The 26261-nt window shown below is 38.4% G+C and overlaps 1 protein-coding gene across 3 annotated transcripts in view; it reads left to right on the top strand.

Annotated features, from left to right (window-relative positions):
- The window catches only part of SH3D19 (SH3 domain containing 19), a 153820-nt gene that overhangs the window by 119638 nt on the left and 7921 nt on the right, over positions 1–26261 (top strand). For all 3 annotated transcript variants that reach the window (XM_014455834.2, XM_014455829.2, XM_014455839.2), the window contains 8 exons: positions 1541–1653; positions 7431–7492; positions 8496–8760; positions 17764–17836; positions 19033–19163; positions 21012–21073; positions 22970–23172; positions 23623–23675. In XM_014455834.2, coding sequence (XP_014311320.1) covers positions 1541–1653; positions 7431–7492; positions 8496–8760; positions 17764–17836; positions 19033–19163; positions 21012–21073; positions 22970–23172; positions 23623–23675 — 962 coding nt within the window. The remainder of the gene's footprint in view (positions 1–1540; positions 1654–7430; positions 7493–8495; positions 8761–17763; positions 17837–19032; positions 19164–21011; positions 21074–22969; positions 23173–23622; positions 23676–26261) is intronic.

The raw sequence follows: 26261 nt of genomic DNA, 5'->3' as shown, positions 1-26261 counted from the left end.
TAGGATGTTTTTTTCCCAGATATCTGCATGGCTCCCCTCTTTACCATTCCTTCGGGTCTTTGCTCAAATGCCACTTTTCTCTTTGAGACTTCTGCTGACCACATTATTTGAAATTGGAAATCTCCATCTCCCCACATACCCCCTCCTATGTCCCTGCCAGTCAGCTGTCTCCTCTCCCCTTGCATATTGTTACTACTTTGTACCTGTAATTGTTTGTCACAACAATATCATATCCTAAATAATTCATTACTTCCTTGTTAAGAATAAGGTAACTGCAGCACAGAGAAAGGCTTCCAGATGGTGACTGAGTTGGAATGTTCCTGTGTCTTAAATATCCCAGAGCAGTGCTGTCTCTCACTGAGAACACTTATCTCTAAATCATTGTTTGTCTGGTAGTTGGCCTGGGTGTTTTCCTCCTTTTGAGTGTTTTCCTGTCTCTGGATAAAATAGAAACCTGACAGATCATCCTCTTGCTACAGGTTTTTCCTGTGAAATGGAGGCAGAGTGTCTTTTGAAAGAATGGGAAAACCTCCCACCTCCTTTAAATGCCTACGCCATGTGTAAAAGATGGCTTTAGCCTCCTTTGTGTGTTGCAGTCATCCCCTTTCCATGTGTTTTTGCACACAGATTTTAATTAGTTGTCACTAATTAAATCTGGTCATCTTTGTTTTCTTTTTAAAATAAGTTGGGAGTCCACGATGACGGAGGTAAGGATGTAGTTTGGCTATAAGGGTATTATTTGTTAAATTGAGGGGGCAGTTATGCCCATTAATCTGGAGCTAATGGATTACAAAACACATTTAATGATTTGGATGGGGGAAGGTTGACTACCCCACCTGTTAAGAAGCAGCATGCCTATTACAATGAGCATAGCCTTTTGAGTTCAAAACCCTGGTTCTGACAATTACTAGCATTAAAACCTTGGGTGGTTCATATATTATCTTCTCAGTTTCAGTTTCTTCATCTGAAAAACGGGTAGGATATTATTTAGTGTAGTGCTGTCCAATAGGTCTTTCTTCAAAGATGGAAATATTCCAGATCTGTGCTATACAATATGGTAGCCACTAACCATATGCGGCTATTGAGTACTTAAAATGTGGCTAGTGTAACTGAGGAACTGAAATCTTAATTTTATTTAATTTTAAGTAAGTAAGAATTACGTTTAAATCACCACATATAACTACTAGCTAGTGGAGTGCACAGATCTAGTGCATAGATAGATGTTAGTTGGAGAAATGTATGTGAATAAAGTACCTTAACTTAATGCCTGGCACATAGAAAGTTCTCAAAAATGTTGGCTGCTGTCATAATGATTTAGCATTATTTTTACTCTCTATAAAATATTTCGTAACTAATGTCTACTAACCCATCAGTTTTCTGAAGTTTGCTAGGAGTTCTTTCTCACTTGCTTGGCTAGCTATCCATCTTTGTGTGGATCTTTTACAGTAGCCATTTTCCTAAGGAATCGAGCTGCAGTCATTTCATTCTTTTGAATCCCCAAAGACCAGAAATTATTGATGAATTACTGCTATTTTTCCAGGTTTACATGAGGATCCACAAAGCCCACCTCCTCTCCCTATTGAAAAGCCTATTGGAAACACTTACAGTACAATATCTGGAAAACCCAGTAATGTTGACAGAACTAGAGACTTGGTAAGTGGTCGTTATAGAGTGTTGTAGGTTGAAGACCAACTGATGCGCTAATTTAAATATGTGCAAATTATTTTACTGGTCAGATTAAAAAAATGTCTTATTACAAATCAGGTTCTAAATCCCATGTACTTATTTTAATGTGATACTTTATATTTTACAAACCCCTATAGAACAAAAGAATTAGGCCAATTCATTGTACTTCATCATAAAATAATTTGTCCTATACCTATATAATGGCCTCCTTTCTTTCATTGTCTAGTCATCTTTTTTTTAATCTTTATGGTTGAAAGTATTACATATTTCCTCCTTTTCCCCCCATTAACCTCTTCCAGCCCGCTTTTGTTCCCACCCGCCCCCCCCCCCACTACCCAATTGTCTGTGTCCATGGGTTATGTTTTATGTATACAAGTTCATTGGGTGATCTCTTCCCATTCACCCTCCCCTGCCTTCCCTCTGAGTTTCAACAGTATGTTCAAGCTTCTATGACTCTGGGTCTATTTTTTGATCAGCCATCTCTTTTAAATGGCCCTAATAATGAGGAAGTTATGAAAAATCTCTAAAAACCTGTACTATTTGTGGAAATAGATTTATTTCAATGATCAGTTTTTATTTAAAATATCAATTAGTGACATAATTTAAGATAATTACCATAAAAATTTGTTACTCTGAAATTTAGGGGAGAACTATTTTTGAATTTTAAAAAATAGTGCTTTACCATGTGCTTCTTAACAAATTGTGGGCCAAGAGTTTTAAACATACTTTTTTCCCTTCAACCTTAATACAATTTCCCTATACTTTTTGAAATTCCCATATAATAGATAATCTTTAAGGTTTGTTTCAAAAGGAACCAATTTTTAAAGTCTGTGAAACAAATTTTCAGTTCAAATTTCATAATAGTTTTGCATTGTGTATTAACTATGCTTATTTTACATGCAAACTATCTAATCATCTAGTTGAAGAGAAATATCTTGGAAGAAGACATTAAATTGAATTAACCAAGATCAAGTTAATGAGATTTTTCTGTAGGCTGAATTGAAATTTAGTGATCACTTGCATTTTCAAAGTGATCACTTACATTTTAATAAATTTTTATTAAAACTGGGCCAAAAAATTCCAAAAGAGGATGATAGGGCCCCTACCATACTATTGTTGAATAGGAAAGTCCAAAATTTCCACAAAGGAGAAAGTATCTGAGAAGGTTACAGCATCTGCTGTAAAGGATTATAAAAGAGAGTGAGAGAATAATGAGTAGGCATACATATCATTCAAGTCATGGGCTTTGTAAGCCATAAAGCTCTATTAAAGCACGAGGTATTATATTTGGTGTTAAGCAGTCCACAAAGCAACTCCTGCATTTTAGAAAAACAAGAAAAGGAAGTTAGAGTAAACTAAGCCATCTGGAGAAGTACTATATTCACATTTTTTTTGTACCTCACATGACCAACATGAGGAAAATCCTGTCCTGCACTGTTTATAAGGTAGGGGTGGGGGGCCAAAGCATTCTGTGCTGAACTGTAATAAATACATCTCATAATAGACACACTGGATCTGAAGGAAGAAGAGATGAGAAACAGACCACAAGTTAAATAATTTGGCTGAAATCACACAAATAGATTTCTAGGCCAGAAAGTCAAATCTATGAGAAATTCCTTTCGTTTGAGAGTTACAGTTACTGAATGATTTTGGACCAGAGGCCATAAAGACTTCAGGTGTGGGTGAGGATCTGTGGGAAAACTCTTTCTCCAGCGTAATAACCCATGAGGACAGGCTTAGTCTTTGCCACTTTGTCTTATGTGGCACAGCATAAAACCCTCTCCTGTTTCTCCTGCCTTCCGTGCTGAGGAACTTCCCATCTCAGGACAATGGCTATCGTTGCCAAATCTCACTTTCTTCACTTAAACAATGAAGGGCTCCATGGTGAGGAGCATCAGGAGCCACTGGAGCCATTCTGCCAGCAGAGGCAGATGTTCTGTGTGCCCTGTTGCCCACCATGGGAACCCAAGACTCCCAAAGCCTTCCCCAAGGAGGCTGCCAGCTGGGGCAGGAGGGAGTCACAGGTACAGCACAGAATGTGGCTCACGAATTCAGGACAAAGAGGGTACCAGTTCCTGGAGAAAGAAGAGAAGCATCTGCAAACAAAAAAGATGGCATCTATAGGGTCAGTACAGCAGACAAAACATCTTCTCCAGGAACTAAAATGCCTATCCACACACATCACATCAAAAGCCAGAATGGCCGAAACCGGTTTGGCTCAGTGGATAGAGCGTCGGCCTGCGGACTGAAAGGTCCCAGGTTCGATTCCGGTCAAGGGCATGTACCTGGGTTGCGGGCACATCCCCAGTGGGAGATGTGCAGGAGGCAGCTGGTCAATGTTTCTCTCTCATCGATGTTTCTAACTCTCTATCTCTCTCCCTTCCTCTCTGTAAAAAATCAATAAAATATATTTAAAAAAATAAAAGCCAGAATGTTACTCATTATATTCCATAAATGAGTGAGATTGTGTGATATTTATCTTTCTCTGACTGGCTTATTTCACTTAGCATAATGCTCTCCAGTTCCATCCATGCTGTTGCAAATGGTAAGAACTCCTTTTTTACCACAGCATAGTACTCCATTGTGTAGATGTACCACAGTTTTTTAATCCATTCATCTGCCGATGGGCACTTAGGCTATTTCCAAATTTTAGCTATGGTGAATTGTGCTGCTATGAACATAGGGGTGCATATATCCTTTCTGATTGGTGTTTCTAGTTTCTTGGGATATATTCCTAGAAGTGGGATCACTGGGTCAAAAGGGAGCTCCATTTTTAATTTTCTGGGGAAACTCCATACTGTTCTTCACAGTGGCTGCACCAGTCTGCATTCCCACCAGCAGTGTACGAGTGTTCCTTTTTCTCCACATCCTCGCCAGCACTTGTCGTTTGTTGATTTGTTGATGATAACCATTCTGACAGGTGTGAGATGGTACCTTATTGTCATTTTGATTTGCATCTCTCAGATGATTAGTGACTTTGAGCATGTTTTCATATGTCTTTTGGCCTTCTGTCTTCTTTCAAAAAGTATCTATTTAGGTTCGTTGCCCATTTTTTTATTGGGTTGTTTATCTTCCTTTTGTTAAGTTGTATGAGTTCCCTGTAAATGTTGGAGAGCAAACCCTTATCGGTGATAACATTTGCAAATATGTTCTCCCATGCAGTGGGCTTTCTTGTTGTTTTGTTGATGGTTTCCTTTGCTGTGCAAAAGCTTTTTATTTTGATGTAGTCCCATTTGTTTATTTTCTCTTTAGTTTCCATTGCCCTAGGAGCAGTATCAGTGAAGAAATTGCTTCGGCATATGTCTGAGATTTTGCTGCCTGTGGATTCCTCTCGTATTTTTATGGTTTCCCATCTTATGTTTAAGTCCTTTATCCATTTTGAGTTTATTTTTGTGTATGGTGTAAGTTAGTGGTCTAGTTTCATTTTTTTGCATGTATCTGTCCAATTTTCCCAATACCATTTATTGAAGAGGCTGTCTTGACTCCATTGTATGTTCATGCAGGGAGGTCAGAGCAACTCCAATTAGGTGTGGAATATTATTGAAGAGGAGGAAAGCCCTAATCAGTAATCTCCCAAAGACTGTTGGCAGAACCTCTGCATACACCTGAATTTAAGCAAATACTAAGGCAGTAGCTTCTGCAGGAACAGTTTCCCTATACTCAGTGTGTCAGATACAGCAGTGCCTTTCAAAAGGTGCCTAATGTTCATCGGGGATTTGAGGATACTGCCTTTTTTCTGATTTAGAGTTTGCTCATTGTAGAAAATTGAGAAAAAGATATTTAAGGTTGTTATAAAATGTCACCATCTGGAGAAAACTACATCTAGTATTTGGTACTTAGATTAGGATTATATGGTATGTATTTATTACAGTCCATCTATAACTTTCTATGTCAAATTTATACATCTATATTTTTTTAAAGTTGCTTTTAATTATTAAGTTGTCTAAAAACTATAATGTTGAGAAGAAACAACAAAAGTTCCTGCCTATCTGCTAGAGTGTTTTTCTGCTTTTTTGTTTTAATTTTTAAAGTGGCCAAAGAAATAAATGAGTTTTTCGAGTATCATAGCAGTATTTGTCAGGGGGAAATATCAGCAGCAGCGTATTTATAAGGCATGGATTATAGTCCGGAATATTGCAGGGTTTATGAGCTGGTGACTCTCTTCACTACATTAACTGAACTCATTAGTGAAACCAAGTTTTAAGGGCAAGCTTAATTTGTTTTTAAAAATGGGGTTTTAAAACATTGAAACACATTTCAATTATCACAGTTATTGGCAATTAATCATTTGGTACTTAAGGAAAAGTTATAAATATTCAGTGTGAATTAAAATCCATTGAAGTGAGTTTTAACTCATTTATATAAGAGAAGGAGTGAAACAGTCTTAGTTCAAAGATCTCTCAAGGTATAGTTAAACCTCCTTAAAAAAAAGGACAGTGTAATTTTAAAGGGCTGGCATTTCCCTCCTTTTGAGGTCCTGGAGAAATATTATTTCCTGGATTCAGTGTTAGGTGCTTAGAAAGTAGAAAAGGTTAAAAAGGAGATTCAATTAGAATTAGAAGAATTTGGTGAGGACTTTTCCCTCCAAAAACAGAAGTTTTAATTTCTCATTCAACAGAAGATATGAAAATATTTTCCATGTATTATATTCATTTCCCAATCCTTGGGCTACACCATCTCCATAAAAGTTACTTAAATGACCCAGTTTAAAGCCCTTTTCCTAGAGAAATCTTTCTATAGATCTCCACACTTCCAATTCTCTCATGTGCTATTAAGCTAAAACATTCCAAGCTGTCTTTTGTTTTTCACATGACCCCCTATACTCTTTCCTACAAAACTCTTCTCAGAACTGGCATGGTGGAGAGTCATCCTGTATACCAAAAGGTTGCGGGTTTGATCCCTGGTTGGGGCACGTCTCTCTCTCTCTCTGTCTCTCTCCCCTCCCCCCCCTCTCTCATTCTAACCGCTCTTTTTCTCTCTGTCTCTCTCTCGCTCGCTTTTTTGTAATTTGAAAGTGTGGGTAGAGTGAAGGGGTTGCGTATGTCCAACAGGGGTGGCAGTCTGGTTTATCTCTTCTCAGCACATCCCACCCCTTTGCTCTAGTGGTCCCAGCTTTCTGTTTTCCTGGGCCTTTTCTGTTTCTCCTCACATGCCTTCCTTTCAGGCCGTCCCTTAAACTTCTCATATTGTTCTGCCGCCTCCTAGTTCAGAACCCACTGCACAATGTATAAACCATCCAGTGATGAGAGATCTGCCTGTTCTAAGCAAAACAAACTAATCACCACTTCACTTATTATGTGTTAAATTTAGGAGCAGTACATATCTTACATGTCATCATGGAATAAATAAAGGCCATTGTTTTTGTTTTTAGTTTTCTACAGTTCCTGCTTAAATTGCTACTGTGTAACCCATCATGATTGAAGCATCATCCTCGATACTTTTGAATCTGCTGTGTGTTCAGCCATGCAGGGCAATTGGTTGGGTCATGATCTACAATAGCAGATCGCCGGTCTCCTCCTCTATGTCTTCACTTGTATTAGGATGTGGACAATTTAGGTGGGAACGTGGGATGAGTTAATATTGCTCAAGACTAAAAACTTTGTCTACTTTCTAACTTATTTTATTTTCTCTAACTCAGCTACATTTCCACTTATAGATCCAGCCAAAAAGTTGTCCACAACTCCTCTTGACAAGGTCTTGTTTCAGATGAACCTTAACTAAAAAACATTCTCTGATACTTGCAGGAATCCGACCAGGCTGGTCAAATGGGAGGCTCTGTGCAAGGACCCCCCAGGCTTCCACCAAGGTCAGTGTGGGAAAGCTTTTAAAAAGTACGAGAGCAGCTAATGCCTCAGAGACTGGACTCCCCTTTCTGTCATCAAAACTGAGTGCTGTTGGCATTAGATATTCTTTTAGAGATACATTTTAAACTCATGAATTCACCCAGGCCGCTAGCCTACAGTCTGCTCTGACAGCAGGTTGTAGGAATCTCTGCTGCTTCTTTGAACTCAATCCCCAAAACTCACAGAACACAAACAGATCTCTATTACTTTTCCTCCAACAAACAAGACTCCTTTCTGGACCTGGAACAACTCCACTTCTGGAATGAACACACACTCGCACACCTATACACTCACACTCTCACTCTCACACTGTCACCCACTCCCCGTTATGAGGAGCCGTGGTGACCTGCCTGCCCGAGTTCCAGGGCTATTGGAACAAAAAGCTGTGATACCATTAGAAGCTATTCCTATGTTACAAATTATTTTTATCGTAGCGATTAAGGAAAGGTTTTCAAAGTAATGGTTGTCCTAGCTCATTTTCAAAACAGCTTTCTTTATATTAATCTAACCCAGAGTTAGAATAGTAATTCCTATAACATGAATATTAGGGTAGTTTGATGTTCCTTTTCTAATCATGAACTAGATCACATCACATATACCTGACATCTTATTGTAAGCTTTTCATCTCAGACTTTGGTAGAATGTGCTTAGTTTCCTGAAACAGTCATGGTGTGTTTACGAGCAAATGGGGCATTAGTGAGCTCATGATAGTAAATGCTTGTTTGTCTTGAACTAATGAATCTCTAGTGCAGGATGAGAGGAAGCTGGAACATTGACATTTCCTCTAATAATATAATGTTTAATGCAGCAGCCATTTGCTCAGAAATAACATACCCTGCGTGTTTAGGTAATTGTATTGTACTAGCAGAAAGCTGTGCGCGCGGGGGGGGGGGGGGGGGGAAAGGGGGGCAAACAGAACCTAATGTTGATCAAACACTGATTCACAGCTCCCACCTTGCCTTTCAGACCTATAAATGGAAAAGTCACACCAGCTCGACAGCCTCCTCCCAAGGGGGCCCCTGAAAGACCACCTCCCCCGAGAGTTTCTGCAACCAGAACATCAAATAAAAAACTACCTTTGAATCGGTCTTCTTCTGACATGGATCTTCAGAAAAAACAAAATAATGTGGCTTCCAGACTCACAAAAACCAAGAGTCAATTTTTTAAAAGTGAAGATCCGGTGCTACCCCCTCGCCCTAAACCAGGACACCCTCTCTACAGGAAATACATGGTAAATTTAGCTTTTAAAAATGTTAGTGGTCAAGAGGTTTGTCCTAAAGTAATATATAAGATTCATTATTCCTTAGAGCAGCGGTTCTCAACCTGTGGGTCGCGACCCCTTTGGGGGTCGAACAACCCTTCCACAGGGGTCGCCTAAGACCATCGGAAAACACATATATAATTACCTATTGTTTTTGTGATTAATCACTATGCTTTAATTATGTTCAATTTGTAACAATGAAAATACATCCTGCATATCAGATATTTACATTACGATTCATAAGTAGCAAAATTACAGTTATGAAGTAGCAACGAAAATAATTTTATGGTTGGGGGTCACCACAACATGAGGAACTGTATTAAAGGGTCGAGGCATTAGGAAGATTGAGAACCACTGCCTTAGAGGAAGATGATGAGACAGATGTGGACTTGATCCTTGACCTTAAGAGTTCTTTAGATAAGTAGTCCATAATAAAACCTAGGTCTTTAAAGCAGGGTTTTATTAGGAGAAATAGAGGAATAGGAGGCAGTGCAGATAGGAATTGAACAAACAGCAACTCTTAAGAAACCTGATCAGTAAGTTATACTAATGGGTTTTTATAAAATCTGACAGATTTTATAGTTTATATCCCTTGCCCACAGAGTAAAAATTTAAAATAAAATAGAAAGAAAGGTCTTATTAAGGTGAATGGTTTTTCCCCTTTTGTAAACATAATTATCATGGGCCATTTAATTGTTACCAATTAGAAGCTTTCATTAATAATTGGAATAGCTGAGGTATTAATTTGGTTCTTTTATGAATATTTTTCTCATCATATGACCTTAAACCTTTGGCTGCATTTTCCATACTTAAAAACAGAGTTGATGTGCTCTTACCACTTTGGTTTGGTTAACCTGATAAAATCTAAGACAAATAAAAATAGGGAGCTGTGGGGGTAAAGGGGGGAGAATTGGGAGGTATCTGTAATACTATCAACAATAAAAATATATATATTTAAAAAAATAGGGAGCCCTGGCCAGTGTGGCTCAGTTGGTTGTGCATCCTCCCATGCACCAAAAAGTCACCTGCCCAGTAGGAGTTGTACAGGAGGCAGCTGATTGATAGTTCCCTCTCCTTTCCTCTCTCTCTGAAATCAATAAAAACATGTTTTAAAAAATAGGGAGATCAGGACTGTTTGTACTTTTTTTTTACTGATTGGTTTTTAAAGAGAGAGAAAAACACATACATTGACTTGTTGTTCCATTTATTTATGCATTCATTGGTTGGTTGTTGTATGTGCCCTGACCAGAGATCAAGCCTTGGCTTATCGGGACAACGCTCAACCCACTTAGCTATCCGGCCAGGGCCTGTTTGTACTTTTTAAATAATTGCATGACAGTAGCTTTTATCAAGAACAGCAGCTAATGATTTTATATTGTGCTACATTTCCATCATTGAGCCAGAAATTACTTTCACTTTAAGCCATATAGGGTTTTATAAAATTTTCCTTGGATAGATAAGAAAGACGGAGTGTATTCATATATACTCATATTCATTTAAATTGATGACATTTTTAATTGCTAAAACCCAGAAGTATTATTTGGGTTAGGTTATTTAAAAAGAATGCCTGATGTATTGTGCACTTATTATGGACCAGGTATTGTTCGAAGCACATTATGTATGTTAAATAACTCATTTATTCCTCACACCAACCCTGTGAGGTAGATACTACTATTATCTCTATTATACAGATGAAGAAAATGGTACACAGAGCCATCAAGTAACTGTAGGGGTAAAGGGGTGGAAATGGGAGATATCTGTAATACTATCAACAATAAAAAATATATTTCATTTTATTTATTACTAGAGGTCCGGTGCACAGATTTGTGCACCGGTGGGGTCCCTCGGCCTGGCATGTGGGGATTGGGCCAAAACTGGCTCTCCAACATCCCCCGAGGGGTCCCGGATTGCGAGAGGACAGTTCTCAGGTGACGCACCCCAGAATCGAGCTCCCTCCTCTCTGGTTCCAGGTGTGTCACCCGAGAACCGTAGCTGTCAAGTCACCACAGCTCGGCAGCTGCTGCATTGAGCGTCTGCCCCCTAGTGGTCATTGTGCATCATAGCTACCGGTTGGGCAGTTGTACGGTCAGGCAGTCACTTAGGCTTTTATATATATAGATTTTTTTTTATTGATTTCAAAAAAAAAGGAGAGGGAGAGAGAAAAACATCAATGCTGAGAGAGAATCATTGACTGGCTGCCTCCTGCACACCCCCCACTGTGGATCGAGCCTGCAACCTGGGCATGTGCCCTTAACTGGAATCGAACCCAGGACCCTTCACTCCGCAGGCCAATACTCTATCCACTGAGCCAAACCAGCTAGGGCTAAAAAATATATATTTTAAAAAAATAGGGAGCAAAGCTAGTTAATGGTGGAGCCAGCTTTTGAACACAGATCAACTGACTCTGAGCCCATGCTCTTAACCATTATGCCATACTATGGAAATAGTACTTATGGTTCTTAGCATAGCCATGTAATGTCAATAAAGCATTCGAAGAATCAAATTAATAAATTTAAAATAATGGTATATTAGAGGAGTATGTCTCATTATGAAATAATTTCTTAAATTCCTCATTTTTTCCAAGGCTACCTTGCCACTAAGTTTCTAACCAGGAACCTGGGTACATTGGGAGCCCTGGGACTCTGACATAAATGCTAGGAAGCATCAGTACCTAACCCCTCGCACTCTGCATCTTTGCTCCTGAGTGATGGAGGGGCCAAAGCAGCCCCTTTGCTTTTTGAAAGTGAGCTTGTGTGATCACATTCCCTGGGAATGCCTTTATATTGTAAAGGCCTCTGACCTGTACTCACCAGCCCAAACTGACCATGGCAGGGAACAGAGTCCCCTGGCCAGGGCTGGGTACAGATATAAAAACCATTATAAAATCAGACAGAGCTTAGTGAACCAGGAAGTGACGAGTCAGGCAATGAACTGGGTTTAAGTAGATGCTTTGTGGCAGAGAAGCTTTGTAAATGAGATTCAAGGCAAATGAAAGAGTCATTAGCCTGTAGAGGAGCTGCCCGCTCCATCAGCCTTCAGAAGACAACAGCCATTGAGAACCCTTACTCAAAGGCAGGTCTTTATAGGCTGTGAGCTCAGGTGCTGAGTATTTATCCTTCAAGCACCAGGTGACTTGGTGGACCTTGTCCTATAGAATAGAACTTCCTGGTTCTAGTTGTTAAAGAGAACTTTAGGCCACATTCAGCTATAGGCTCAACTCCACACTCCCAAGGACTCGGTCTCCATGAGAAATGGCAGGCCCCACTAGACCTGGAGCATGAGGAAGTCAGGTGAAGATTTTCCTGGAGAAGTTGTACTTTACACCTTCCAAATCCCCAAATGACCAGCAAGTTATGATGAGGGTTTTTTGATTGTGAATAATCCTCTTATTGGGTTATATTTAAGCTGTCTGTGCCTCATGGGATTGCCAATGAAAACATTGTCTCGCAAACCCCGGAGAACTCTCTTGTAAGGTAAAATAGAGCTCTTTCTTTAGTGGCAAATGTAAAAAAATCACCAGCCTCTGTTATTACTGCTTTACACATTATTAAATGCTTTAGGCTCCAAAGATTAAAATGTGGGAAGAGTAATAATGTTTTATTAAATAATAATTGCTTCAGGAGTGGTATTGTACCTTACAGCGTGGGGACGGACTTGTGCTGCTGAAGCAGGCAGAAAATAATTACTTAGAATGCCAAAAGGGAAAAGTCACTGGTAGAGTTCACCTGTCTCAGATGAAGATTATCACCCCACTTGATGAACATCTTAGGAGCAGACCAAACGTAAAGGAATTAATATTGTACAGCCCTCATATCACCCATGGCAGCACATTTCAAAGAACTATTAATTATATCTCATCCTCAGGTTTTAGCATTTTCTTAACCAGAGTGAAAATTACAGCAGCATTTTATTCCATTTGAAGAATAAATTACTTCTAAGAGACTTGCCACTGCCTTACTAATCACCTTGATACACAGTGACTACCATGTGTTTTGCCTTCTTCATACCGTGCTGTCTTACAGCAACCAGAGCACTCAGTCATTAATTTTCAACTGTGAGAGCCATTTATTTTTAAATAATGTAAAGATGTTTACTAAAGTGCCAGAGATTAGTTTCCCAGCAGAATGGATAATTATTTTAAAGGGGCCCCTATAAACCTAACCGGTTTGGCTCAGTGGGTAGAGCATCAGCCTGTGGACTCAAGGGTCCCAGGTTCGATTCCAGTCAAGGGCATGTACCTTGGTTGCGGGCACATCCCCAGTGGGGAGTGTGCAGGAGACAGCTGATCGATGCTTCTCTCTCATCGATGTTTCTAGCTCTCTATCCCTTCTCCCTTCCTCTCTGTAAAAAAATCAATAAAATATATTTTTTAAAAAAATAAAATAAAGGGGCCCCTATAAATGCTTAGTCTGCCATAAAAAAGCACTTCCCTTGTAAGATTTAAGTTTAGTGTAAACCTCATTTCTCTGATTATAGCTCATAAAATAATGAAATGAAATGTAATCCAACAACCTGAAGTTACAATTTAAGCCTAACAAATTTGTGGATCCTGGGAGAATACAGTGATCATCGAAGTTCATTTGTTTAGCAAGAAAAATGCCATTGAACTATGTTTAGAGGTATATTTTTTAAAAGAGCTTTTTAAGTTACCCAGTTAAATTTTTTACTGTTATTTAATGTAGCAAACATGAAAAATAATATCCACCAATCATTTAATCCAAGTAAAGTATTTGGTTTCCCATTCATCCTAGTTTTCATAATCTAGTCCAATTCTTTCTTCTTAGAAGGCAGTTTATGTTTTGAAGTTTGCTGAGAAACTAAAAATTTGTATATTGGAGAGCAGAGAAGACACATGTTAAGCTAGTTGCAGCTGGGATACTGAAAATTCTAAGTTTAATTCACGTGGAGAAAGTTCTTCTATTACTCATTTTCTCTTTGTTTTGATCCAGCATTATCCCTCTGTCTTCCTTCCTCTCTCAAAACACACTGGGGGGTAACCATGGGAATTGGGCTGCCAAAAAGCTTTTCTTTAAGAAAAATAGAAGCTACATATATAATGCTTTCAACAATAAAGATTTAAGTTTTTTTAAAGGGAGGGAGGGAGGGAGGGAGGGAGGGAGGGAGGGAGGGAGGGAGGAAGGGAGGAAGGAAGGAAGGAAGGAAGGAAGGAAGGAAGGAAGGAAGGAAGGAAGGAAGGAAGGAAGGAGCTAAAAAGATGAGAGTTCTTTTTTAACAGTCCAAATTTTTTTCCACATTAAACATGACCTCACTCATCTTGTACCGTAGGCTTGCAGAGTTGGCCTCTGATGGCCAACTACATACAGTGATGCTCAAATGAAACCTCATTCAGGTTTCTGGGTTCATGGCTAGCATTACATTTTTTAGAAAATAAATCTTACCTATTTGAAAGCCTAGTTCTAAGGTAAAGATCTCTGAAAATGTGCTATACTTTCCCCTATCTTAGTAAACAGAAAATATCTAATGCTGTTAGATGAGGTTGACTCTGCAGATCATGGGAAAAGTGGGAGATTGTTTACCTTGTTGCAAACACAGATTTGAGTTTCAGGGAGATGGGTTTCAGTTCCCCCTCCACCACCTTAGGTAGTCATCTCTAAACTGCATTTTTTAAATGTGTGAAATGGGTATGATAATTCCTCACAGAGTTGTTTTTAGAATTCATATATTATATGTTCCGTTTATATAAAAGTCCAGCATAGGTAAATCCAGAAAGTAGATTAGTGCTTTGCCTAGGGCTGGGGGGGTGGGGGGGTTGGGGGGGGGGTTGCGGGAAGTGGTGGTAAATAGGGAGTGGCTGCTACTGGGTAGGTTTCTTTGTGGGGGGGGGGGGGGAATGATTAAAAAAGTTTTAAACTTCGATTGTGGTGTTGGTTGCACAATTCTGTGAATATAGTAAAACTATGTACACTTTAAATGGGTGAATTTTATATGTGAATTATATCTCAAAAATGTTTTTAAAAATTAAATGAGCTAATTAAAGCATATAAGGTGTTTAAGTCAGTGAGTAGCACAGTGAGTGAACAATGAAGGCTTTTATTACTCATTTGCATTAGCAGTTAGAGTCATATTAAAAAGAGCTTTAAATTATATTAGATTTACCTAATGGTGTGGTCTGAGTTGTACTGACCTCTAGTGGCCAACCTTATTTAGCCTTTTCATCTTGCCCTTCACCTTCCAGACCAGGTTGATGAGCAGCATTCCTAGTGTTATCCATGCACTGAAGTCAGAGAGGGAAGTTAATTGGGAGGCACAAGTTAAGATCTCTCCTCTTCTATTCTCCCAGGCCTGGTTATGTTTAGGTTGTTGGTTCATTTAGAGATTCATGTGTGTGTTTTGTGTGGGGTCGGCCTCCGATATCATTTATTTTCCAAATGGATAGCCATCTAGCCTAACACAATTTATTTACTTATTTTTTACTTTATATAATTGTTTATCTTTCAGTTAGAGTTGACATACAATATTATATTACTTTCAACCCAATAATTAGACGTTATTTAACTTAGTGATCATTATGACCAATAATCTCGTAACCATCTGACACCATATACAGTTATTAGAATATTTTTACTATATTTCCTACGCTGTAAGTTACATCCCCATGACTATTGTGTAACTATCAATTTGTACTTTTTTTTCTAAATTTTTTTTTTTTTAGAGAGGAAGGAAGAGAGACATCAATTTGTTGTTCCACTTATTTATGCATTTATTGGTGATTTTTTTTTATCCTCACCTGAGGATATGTTTTTATTGATTTTTAGAGAGAGAGAAAAAAACATGGATATAAGAGAGAGACATCAATTGGTTGCCTCCCATATAAGCCCTGACCAGGGATCAAACCCATAACCTAGATATATGCCCTGACCAGGAATCGAACGTACAACTTTCCAAAGCACAGATGACACTCAACCAACTGAGCCACCAGGCCAGGACTCATTGGTTGATTCTAATGTGTGCCCTGGCACTGGAACCCTGGGCTCAGGGGCCTGGTGTGGGGCTGGGACCCCACTCCCCAGGGAGGACCTCTGTAGTGGCAATATCCTCCCAATTCTTATCTGCTACATGTGGGTGTAGGTTCAGCCCCTTCCACATCTAGACCCCTCCTACCAAATTCAAATTAAGTGGCTTCTTTGTATTATTAGTTATAGGATTTCTATAGATTTCAGGTGGTTCTGAAGTTGATTGTACCGTAGTTTAGTTGTAATTTTGATGTGGTTGTGGGAGGATGCGAGTACCGCATATACCTACACCGCCATTTTGACCGGATGTTAGCCTAATACAATTTATTGAGTAGTCATTCCTTTTTTCCACAGACATAAATCAGGGGGGTGGGGAATGAAAAACATACATATGCACACATAATAAATTATGTAGATAATTACTTTTATTTTTTAAGATTTTTAAATTGATTTTTAGAATGAGAGGAAGGGAAAGGGAGAGAGAAAAACATTGATGCGAGAGCAAAACATTGATGCGAGAGCAAAACATGGACTGACTGCCTCCTGCATGTCCCCACAGATGATTGAGCCCCAAACCTGGGCACATGTCCTGACAAGGAATCATACCAACAACCTTCCAGTGCTCGGGATGATGCCCAACCAACTGAGCCACATTGGCCAGGGCATAAATAATTGTTTTTTTAAAAGCCCCTCCAGACTTAAAATATGTCACAGTTTCTTTCTGTAATCCCTGAAATTCCCATGATGCTCATTTGTTTAGGGGAAAGCGCTGAGTGGCCCCTAAGAAAATATCAGTGTTACTTTGTAAACTCATATAATAAACTGCCATTAGCCATTACTGTCTTGACCTAAATTGGTATTTCAGTTTACCTACCTTGAGAGAATGCAGCATGCCTCCACAGTTGCATTTTGGTTGAAAGAGCAGGTGAGATGTAGAAAAGATCTGAGCAGAGGTGCTGCAGGGTGGAAATGGAGAAGGTGGACTATTATCCACAGGGCAGTCTGATCAACTGGGTACATCATGGCCAGGGAGGGGCAGAGGAATAGAAGCGTGGGGATACCCCTGAGGGGACAAGAGTTGGGTTGAAGAGACAAAAAAGGCACAAAAAAATGTGCCTACATTTATTTCGCAGGTTTGCCAGTCAGTATTGAAGAGTTTTAAAATTGTAACTCCAAATAATATCCTTTAATCAGATTTGATGATGATGAACGGATTATTAGCCTGTCAGTTTATATAAAGAAACTAAGAATAACAACTGCTTATTAATAAGAAAAGGTCACTCTTTAGCTTTCTTCTCTCCTCTAGCCAATCTATGGCAGTTGGCTAGATGGTTAGAGAATATTGAATTCTCTTTGCTAACTTACTTAGAATTGTATTGAATAAACCATTCAGATTAAATAGAAAATCTAGGCCAAGCATTGGAGGTAGTGTTAGCTTTTAAATTAGAGAAAGCATTCAGTTAAGTGGCACTAAATGACGTAGATTTTACTTTTGTGAATTATACTTTTGTAAAAGTCATTAGCTCTTTTCATTAAAGGGCAAGCATATCAATTGCAGAACTTTCTTCTTTTCCCATCTTAATGAAGATACAACTTTTAAGCCTCTGTTCTTAAGATTTAGTCCTGTTCACAGTTTTAGGAAAAAGCTACTCCAGATAGGAAAAGAGATAAAAAAAAAAAAAAAAAACACTACTTCAGGGTAGAATAGGTCCTAGTGAAAAAAATTTTTAAAGTTCAGTAATTCCATTTTGTTTTACTCTCATTGTTAAAAAATGCTGGAGGATATTATAACTGAGAGTTATTTGCTGTTCTCCCTGGGCAAGGGCACATGCCTTTGCAACTTGATATTGATTCTCTTATTTGGCTCAACTGTATGTTTTGCATCTTGTACTCATATGTCAAGAGGACGCTAGTGAGGGAGGAAAAATTGGTCTCAGAGTGAATGTAAATCCAGCATTCATCCTGAATACTTCACTCACAGCCCTGTTTTCCCCCAAAGGATCCAAGCCACACTCAGAAGCCTGTTGACAGTAGTGCTCCTCATGCTGTCATTCTTCATGATTTTCCAGCAGGTAAGGACATAAATAATAAAGTGGTAGAGCCCTTAGAATCCAGGAGCAGGCATCCTCCTTAGGTTAATCTCTGAGGGCCAGCCTTCTTCATTCTCTGCACAACAGAATCCTAGACTGGAGAGGTCATCTTGTCAATCACCCACCTTCAGGAATGGTCAATTGTACCCAACCATTCCAGAAAGCTTAGCTGGATACCCTTGCTTTTGAAACTCCCCATGAGAGAGAAAGAGAGGGTGTTTCCCTACTCATGAACAAACAGCAAAATACCTACCAGTTGCAAACTTTTTAACTCTTTCAGAATAGTAGGTACCAATTAATAATTATAATGAAATTATTTCAAATTTAATAAATGAAGTTCTTTTCTCCTAAGAATTGTAAAACCTACACACATAGCTCAGCTATTACTTATGGGATGAAAATATAATTTTCAAATCAACTTTTAAATATCTTTTATATCCAAGACTACAGATAAACTCCTGATTTATTTATAAGTTTACATATTATCTACTTGATAGATTTTTATTTTAGTGTGAGTAAATTTACTTTCTAAAGAGCTGTAGTATTCCCTTAGTTTAGCTGTTCTCAACCTGTGGGTCGCGACCCCTTTGGCGGTCGAACGACCCTTTCACAGGGGTCACCTAAGACCATCCTGCATATCAGATATTTACATTACGATTCATAACAGTAGCAACATTACAGTTATGAAGTAGCAACAAAAATAATTTTATGGTTGAGTCACAACATGAGGAACTGTATTTAAAGGGCCAGAAGGTTGAGAACCACTGCTTAGTTAATATTTTGAGATTGCAGTGATTTTTAAGCATGATTGAGAATAAGAATATTTTACATCTATAAAACCCTTTCATAGTTCAATATGAATTCAGCAAAAGGTTTATATTGACATAGTAGGAATCATTGGCCAGCGCAATGTTTGGGGGTTTTTTTGTTGTTTTTTAACCATTTCCCATCAGTCAGTGCATAATAAATGTATTTAATTAGATCTTAAAAGAGGAAGCTCATAACAGCAATATAAAAAAAAGATATTTTTAAGTCAATTCAATTAGTATAATCTGTTCTCAGAGTCAGTAGAACATACTGCCTTGGTGGACAGAAATAAATACTTTGTGCTCTGCTTTAATCAAATCTGCATGCAACCAGAATAATTTATCATACATAATTATAATTTTATTTTATAGAGCAAGTTGGTGATTTGAATCTCACTTCTGGAGAAATTGTTTATCTTCTGGAAAAAATAGATACAGATTGGTACAGAGGGAAATGTAGAAACCAGACTGGGGTATTTCCTGCCAACCATGTCAAAGTAATTGTAAGTGGGTCATGATTGTTTTAATTGGTCATATGTTCAGTGGGTTCTGTGTAACGTGCATTTTGGGAAAAGTAATCGGAAGCTTCGATTCTTGGGTTCTAGTTCTCTCTCTTCCATTGATTCATTTGGTGTTTGGAAAATTCAAAAAATAAAAGTTTTTTCAACTAGATAATGCTTAATTGTTAATATATTATGGGGGTCTAGAACTTAATTTCTAAATGCTATCTGAAATCCTAAGGTGAAAAAACACTATAGGTCAACTGGTGATCAGCTATTCTTGGAGGGTTGTTAAGCACTTAAGAATATATGTTAATTATTTGAAAAATTTAGTAAACAAGACTCAAAAGGTACAAGATTGTTCTGAAGGAATGTTCTCTGAGCTTACGGTACCACTTTTCCTTTTCTTTGAAGTACATTTTGTTTTTGGTTTCTTTCATTCTTTCATTCCATTTATTTCCATCATTTAGAAAAATAGACTTGGGAATACTAAAGCACTTACACAGGAGCTTGTGGTCAATTAATGGTTTTTCACATGATAATTTTAAATCCAATTGGGAAGAATTATATTAAATTGTCAGCATTTTATACTTCTTCACAGCCTAACTTGTAAAAGCAGACCTGTATGGTCGAGCCCAGGTGCCAAGCCCAGGTGACTGTGAAACATGGGGATAAAATATAAAAACTACCACTTCCCTTTGCAACTAAAAGAAGAGTACGTATGACTCAGTCTCTGATATAACTTACTGATACTGGAAAATATCAATAAAGTAGCTTAAATAGTTGATCATTAACAGCTATGAAAGGGGGAGGGAGGGCAAATGATTTTCCATTGCATCAGAGACTTAAAAATATATATATATATATATATATATATATCAGAGAACCTGTGTTTTTCTAATATAAATGAGTTTGAGTCTCTTGGATTACAAAATGTGGGCTTTAAAAATTGTCCAATATAAATATGCCCCGATACTTTGGAAAAATCTATCCACATTCACTGAATTAATATTAAGAACAATGTTAGTTTTAGCACCCTTCCTTATTTTTCTCCTATCCAATGTAACAGTATTTTTAAAGCACAGTTACGTCACTGAAATAAATTACACTGAATCTGCCACATTATCGATATAAGTATTATTTCTAAGCCTGCAAGTTGAAAAAATTATTTTGAAATTTTGAGCTTTTAGAATTCATTAAGAAGGGCACTGATTTATTTAATATAGATCTCAAAGACTGAATATACTTTAGTCAAAAACTTTTATTACAACCTAGCTTCATTGAGCTTTGTAAGTGAGGTATTTTATAACGTGCTTGCCACTTAGTAGATGCCCACTGAGTACTAATTCCTTCCCTATTTACATTGGTGGAAAAAAATATCCCAGAGTGATGAAAATGGAGAGAATCCACAAGTTTGATTAAAAGGTTTTATTTTGGGGTCAGGAAAGTATTGCAGAATTCTACCAACACTTTGAATAGGCATGGCAGTGGTGCCAAATGCCTGATGCCTAGTCTCTATCTTAAGTCCTCCTCATCTGAAGTTTCCAACTTAGGGGATATGGGATAGAGAAAACTCAGTCAGGGGTAGAATGATATTAATGTGCTTATTCCAGGAAATAAGAAATGGATTGGTTGGCTATTCAAGGAAGGCTGCCTCACAAGTTGTGTGTGTGTGTTTTTAAAACCAAATTCTGGATTTCCTACCTTTGGCACCTGTGATACCACTTAATCAGTTAAACACCTATCTAAACTTGTTAGTTTCAATCATGTATTTTCTAATTATCTAGCCTTAAATTCATCTTATTAAAATCTGAAAAAAATACAATGGTTGCCTTGATTTGTCTTTACCAGATTGATGTTCCAGGAGGAGGAAATGGGAAAAGAGAATCAGTTTCATCTCATTGTGTTAATAAGTAAGTTTTATTTGTGTTCTTTTGCACAAAATGCAAAGGAGGTGACCAATCCTATATAATAAAAGCCTAATATGCAAATCAACTGAACGGCCGAATGACCAGTCGCTATGACGCGCATTGACCACCAGGAGGTAGACACTGAATGCAGGAGCTGCCCCCTGGTGGTCAGTGCGCTCCCACAGTGGGAGCACCACTCAGCTGACTGGGCTGAGTGACTCAGAGGGCAGGTCCACAGCCGCTCAGCTGACCAGGATGAGCGGCGCTCCCATAGCGGGCCCATCCCCACACAAATCCCATGCACCGGGCCTCTAGTTATATCATAATTACCAAGCTTAAACACTTCAGATGTGTGATTATTTTTTCCCAGTGTGTCTTTTGATTTATGAGGAAAAGTGTACTTGTTTAAAAGCCATAGTGGATTAAAATGCTAATGAAAATTCAACGTGCTGGTACAAGCTGACCTAAGCAACTCCTCATATCAATACAGGACATGTAGACAGCACAAGGAATCCACCTTGCTATTTCCCACCGCCTCGCCATGGCTTAAACAGAGACACTTTGTCATCCAGTGTAATGTATTTGGGTCAGCTGGTATTTATCTACTAACACATTTTTAGAAGGTTCAAAATTATTGTCATAGAAAATATTTAACCTTATAGAAATATGAACCCTACAAAAACAGCTAGACATTTTGTATTGTTTTGTTTTTAAGAGGAACTAGAAGAAACTAAAGGAAGAGTTAAGTTGGAGGGGTCTTCCTTTATGTCTGAAGAATTAATGATCTTTCTATGCATCATTGTAACTTTTTTGTATGATTTAAAACACTGCCACAGTGCAACTTTATGTTCCAGTTAAATGAGCAAAATAATAGACTTCACTACTTGCTGAAGGCTGTAAACCTGTCTTTGAATAGGTCAGACATACGTAGATGCTCCCTGAGGGCTTTAGAAAATAAATGCAAAGGTTACCACAAATAAGAAAACTGATGCCACAATAGTGGAATTCTATTTCAGGTTCAATTTTTCCTCCTATTTTTAAGCTGTGTTTAATGTGTGAGCAGGTTGGATCTGAAGTGGGCTCTCACAGCCCTGTCCATTGACCTGACTTAAATCAGAATCTGATTGGAGACTGTACCAACCTTTTCTTTTCAGGCATTCGCATCTCCTTAGCCTGTTGCTATTGAAACTTCCTTTCTAACACCTCAAATGGAAGGTTTGATATTAAATCATGCCTTCTAGTAACACAGTTTTATCTCTTATTTTCAGTCAGAATTGCCGATCATTTAATGATTGTTCTAATTCTCAGAAATTAAGCCTTTTTAAAGGAGATACAAAAATCATTTTTAAAACAACAGTGTTAGGTAAAAGATTAAGTATTACAAGATAATATGCCGAGTTTCTGTTTTATTCGAACCTTCTAATTTTGAAGATCATTCATCTATGTATACAACTCATGATTGAGTCAACATTTATTGAGTATTGAGTCTGCCCAGCTGATGCCCGTTGCATTCTGTCATGGAAGTTTGATGTCTTGCCCTGAGATTCTTAGTGTTAGCACTTCTAAACTCAGTGCATTTATAACAAAGAGAGTTCAGACTGAACCATGGATTACTGTGGTCCAAGAATACAAAGATGTAGAGACTGGTCATGAGACATGGCAGTGCAAACTGACCACCAGCTTATGGAATTCTGCATGTCTTTGTGACATTGACTAGCCTTTCTAGGTGAACAGGTTCATATCTGAAAAAGTTTTATTCGTGGAAAAGTTTAAATTATGTCTAGTATACCATATTCCATAGTAAACACAGAATATTTATTGAAAGACTGAATGAAGGTTTTAAAGCATTTTGAAAAGTAGTACTCTCTAGTTTAACCCACAAATGTACTCTTTGTTCAGAGGTCCAAGATGTGGTGCTCAGTTTGAATATATTGGAGACCAGAAGGATGTGCTAAGTTTCTTGGAGGGAGAAAGTATTGTTCCTAATGAGTATGTGAATGAAGAATGGGCTGGAGGAGAACCTCGAGGCAGAACTAGGATTTCCCCCCTTAACCTTGTGGAACTCGTTGAGGATCATCCCACCTCTGGTACAAATGTTTTCAGTGAGTATAGAGAGTATCGTTTTTTATTATATACTGTCTTAATTGAAATAAACTAAGTAATAGGATAGTACTTGAGCTGCATAATAATCCATATTGCCATATTTTTTAAGATAGGAGAAATTATTTAAAAATGGTCATTTGTGTGGGATAGCTCTTATTGAAGTAATCTCTCAGAGAGCTGGTGTTGGTATTTTAGGTAAATAGCAATAGCCTCATATCAGAAATGGCTTATGGATAATCATAGACCTTTAAACAGAAATGGGCTAGAGAGTATAACTAATGGTATCTTCCTTCGCTGTACAAAAAAGGGAAAAAGCCCAGAGAGAACAGTGCCTGGTCAGAATTACGAAGAGGCTGGTCTGCAACCCCAGACTTTTCACTCTCCCCTAAGGTTTTTCTCCAATACTATATGGTCTTTACATCTGAAGTTTTGACTTTTTTTTAACATAGGCACAAAGGTACCACTGAAGACCAAAAAAGAAGATTCTGGAGCAAATTCTCAGGTAGGCTGCTTGGATAGATAACTGTAATGAAAGCCAGGTTAAAACTCTGGGAAGGATATTAAAATTGTAATTATCAGGAGAGAATGTCATAAAAGCATTTTTCAATTCATATAGTAAATGTTTGAAATAAATACAGGGGTGAGCAAAAGTAGATTTATATTGTGAGTACACAAAACACAAATTTTATTCTTGTATCATTATTTATTAACTAGAGGCCCAGTGCACGAAATTTGTGCTCTCAGTGGGGCAGGGGGGCTCCCCCAGCCTGGCCTTTTCCCTCTCACAGTGTGGGAGCCCCACGATCGATCGCCCCAAAGAGGTAGGCCCTGCTCACCCATCCAGGGCTCCTCAATGGATTGCCCCAAAGAGGTAGGCCGGAGCCACGGGACCTGCCTCTGCGCCGCACAGACCTGCAGGACCCCCAGGCCTTGCCGCACGTTAGCCACAGGACCCGCCTCAGCGCCACACACACAGCGTCAAGCCCCCCGCCCAACCACACGCGCACACAGCCCCACCCACCCACGCGCGCCCGCTACACATGCAGCCTCCTGGTGATTGCTCACTACGGCGTGAGGGCATCACAGCATGAGGGCGTGACGACCACATAGGCTTTTATTAATAGGATTATTATATTATTTGTATTACAACTGTAAACCCACTTTTTCCCACCTCTGTGGGCAAATGGTTAACATCTTTATTGCATTTAGAGCTCATACAAATGGATTAGAAAGAAATGCAAACCCTGATAGAAAATGGGGGGAAAGACATGATTAGAGAATAGAAGAGATAAAGAGATAGTATAAGTGGCCGGTATTAAAAAATATTTGACCCTACTAATAATCAAAATGCCTTATAAAGCAATGATGAAATACCATTTAACTTATCTAGTTAACAAAGATTCAATACAACTCAACACTAAACAAGTAATTATTTGAGTATTAAAAACAAGAAAGTACAGCCCAGCTGGTGTAGCTCAGTGGTTGAGCATCAACCTATGAACCAGGAGGTCACTGGTTCAGTTCCTAGTTAGGACACGTGCCCCAGCTTGTGGGCTGTATCCCCAGTGGGGGGCATGCAAGAGTCAGCCAGTCAATGATTCTCATCATTGATGTTTCTATCTCTCTCTCCCTCTCCAAAATCAATAAAAATATATTTTTTTAAAAAACAAGAAGGTGCCGAAACCGGTTTGGCTCAGTGGATAGAGAGTCGGCCTGCGGACTGAAAGGTCCCGGGTTCGATTCCGGTCAAGGGCATGTACCTGGGTTGCGGGCACATCCCCAGTAGGAGATGTGCAGGAGGCGGCTGATCGATGTTTCTCTCTCATCGATGTTTCTAACTCTCTATCTCTCTCCCTTCCTCTCTGTAAAAAATCAATAAAATACATTAAAAAAAAACAAACAAGAAGGTAAAAATGATTATTTTTATTGAAGGTTTTAGTCACAAAGATAGTCATAGTGGTTTTATTATCATAGGAAAAAATTTGGAACCAACCTAAATATGATCATTAATGGTAGAATGTTCTGAGGCTATGAAAAACTAGATTTATAAAATAAATGTAATGGGAGGAAAATGTTATAGGGAATTGAATATATAGCATACAAAGACTACAAGGAAATATATTAACATTCATATTTCCCTAAGAGGTAATATTATGGGTGGGTAGGTTTTTTTTCCCTGCTTCTTCATACATTTCTGAACTTACCTAATATTTAGGAGCATCTGTATTATTTTTTAATGGGAAAGAGAAAAAACGAGTAAAATTTTTACATACTAGCCCTGGATGGGTAGGGGTAGCTCAGTTGGTTGTTTCTTGAACATAGGGCTCCCATCCTTACTTGGTAGAGATGCCTCTTCACAGAGCAGAACCTTCCTCTACTGTGTTTGGGGTAAAAGCATTCTTGCTGATACATTCGACCATACTATCCCACCATATTTGGGTGGTTATTCTGCCAGCTTTAGGGCTAACTACGCCTCATGAAATTAATAGTGAATTAATGAAGTCTTGTGCCATGGAATTTGATAGCTTCTGAATCAAGTATAGACCTAGGAACTAACAGACTGCCCATTCTGAGCCTTCATAATTTAAAGAGTTTCATTGGAAATTGTATGTTTTCCAGAATTCTTTCATAGTGTCATAAATACTATATATGAATAGTGTATGCTTTTACCTAATTTTTAAGATAGAACTAATGTCATAGATCATAATTAGAAAAAAGTTTTTTCTTAAGTATTTTTTAATTAAATCTTTATTGTTCAGATTATTATAGTTGTTCCTCTTTTTTCCCCCCCATAGCTCCCCTCCACCCGGTTCCCACCCCACCCTCTGCCCTTACCCCCCCCCCACTGTCCTCATCCATAGGTGTACGAGTCTCTTCCCGCATCCCCCACACCCCTTTCCCCCCCCAAGAATAGTCAGTCCACTCCCTTTCTATGCCCCTGATTCTGTTATATTCACCAGTTTATTCTGTTCATCAGATCATTTATTCACTTGATTTTTAGATTCGCTTGTTGATAGATGTGTATTTGTTGTTCATAATTTGTATCTTTACCTTTTTCTTCTTCTTCCTCTTCTTAAAGGATACCTTT

The sequence above is a fragment of the Myotis lucifugus genome, unplaced genomic scaffold (genome assembly GCF_000147115.1).
Source record: "Myotis lucifugus unplaced genomic scaffold, Myoluc2.0 scaffold_1, whole genome shotgun sequence".
In the NCBI taxonomy this organism is placed as follows: Eukaryota; Metazoa; Chordata; class Mammalia; order Chiroptera; family Vespertilionidae; genus Myotis; species Myotis lucifugus.
The sequence above is the reverse complement of the archived record's forward strand: the minus strand, read 5'-3'. Positions and strand labels throughout refer to the sequence as shown.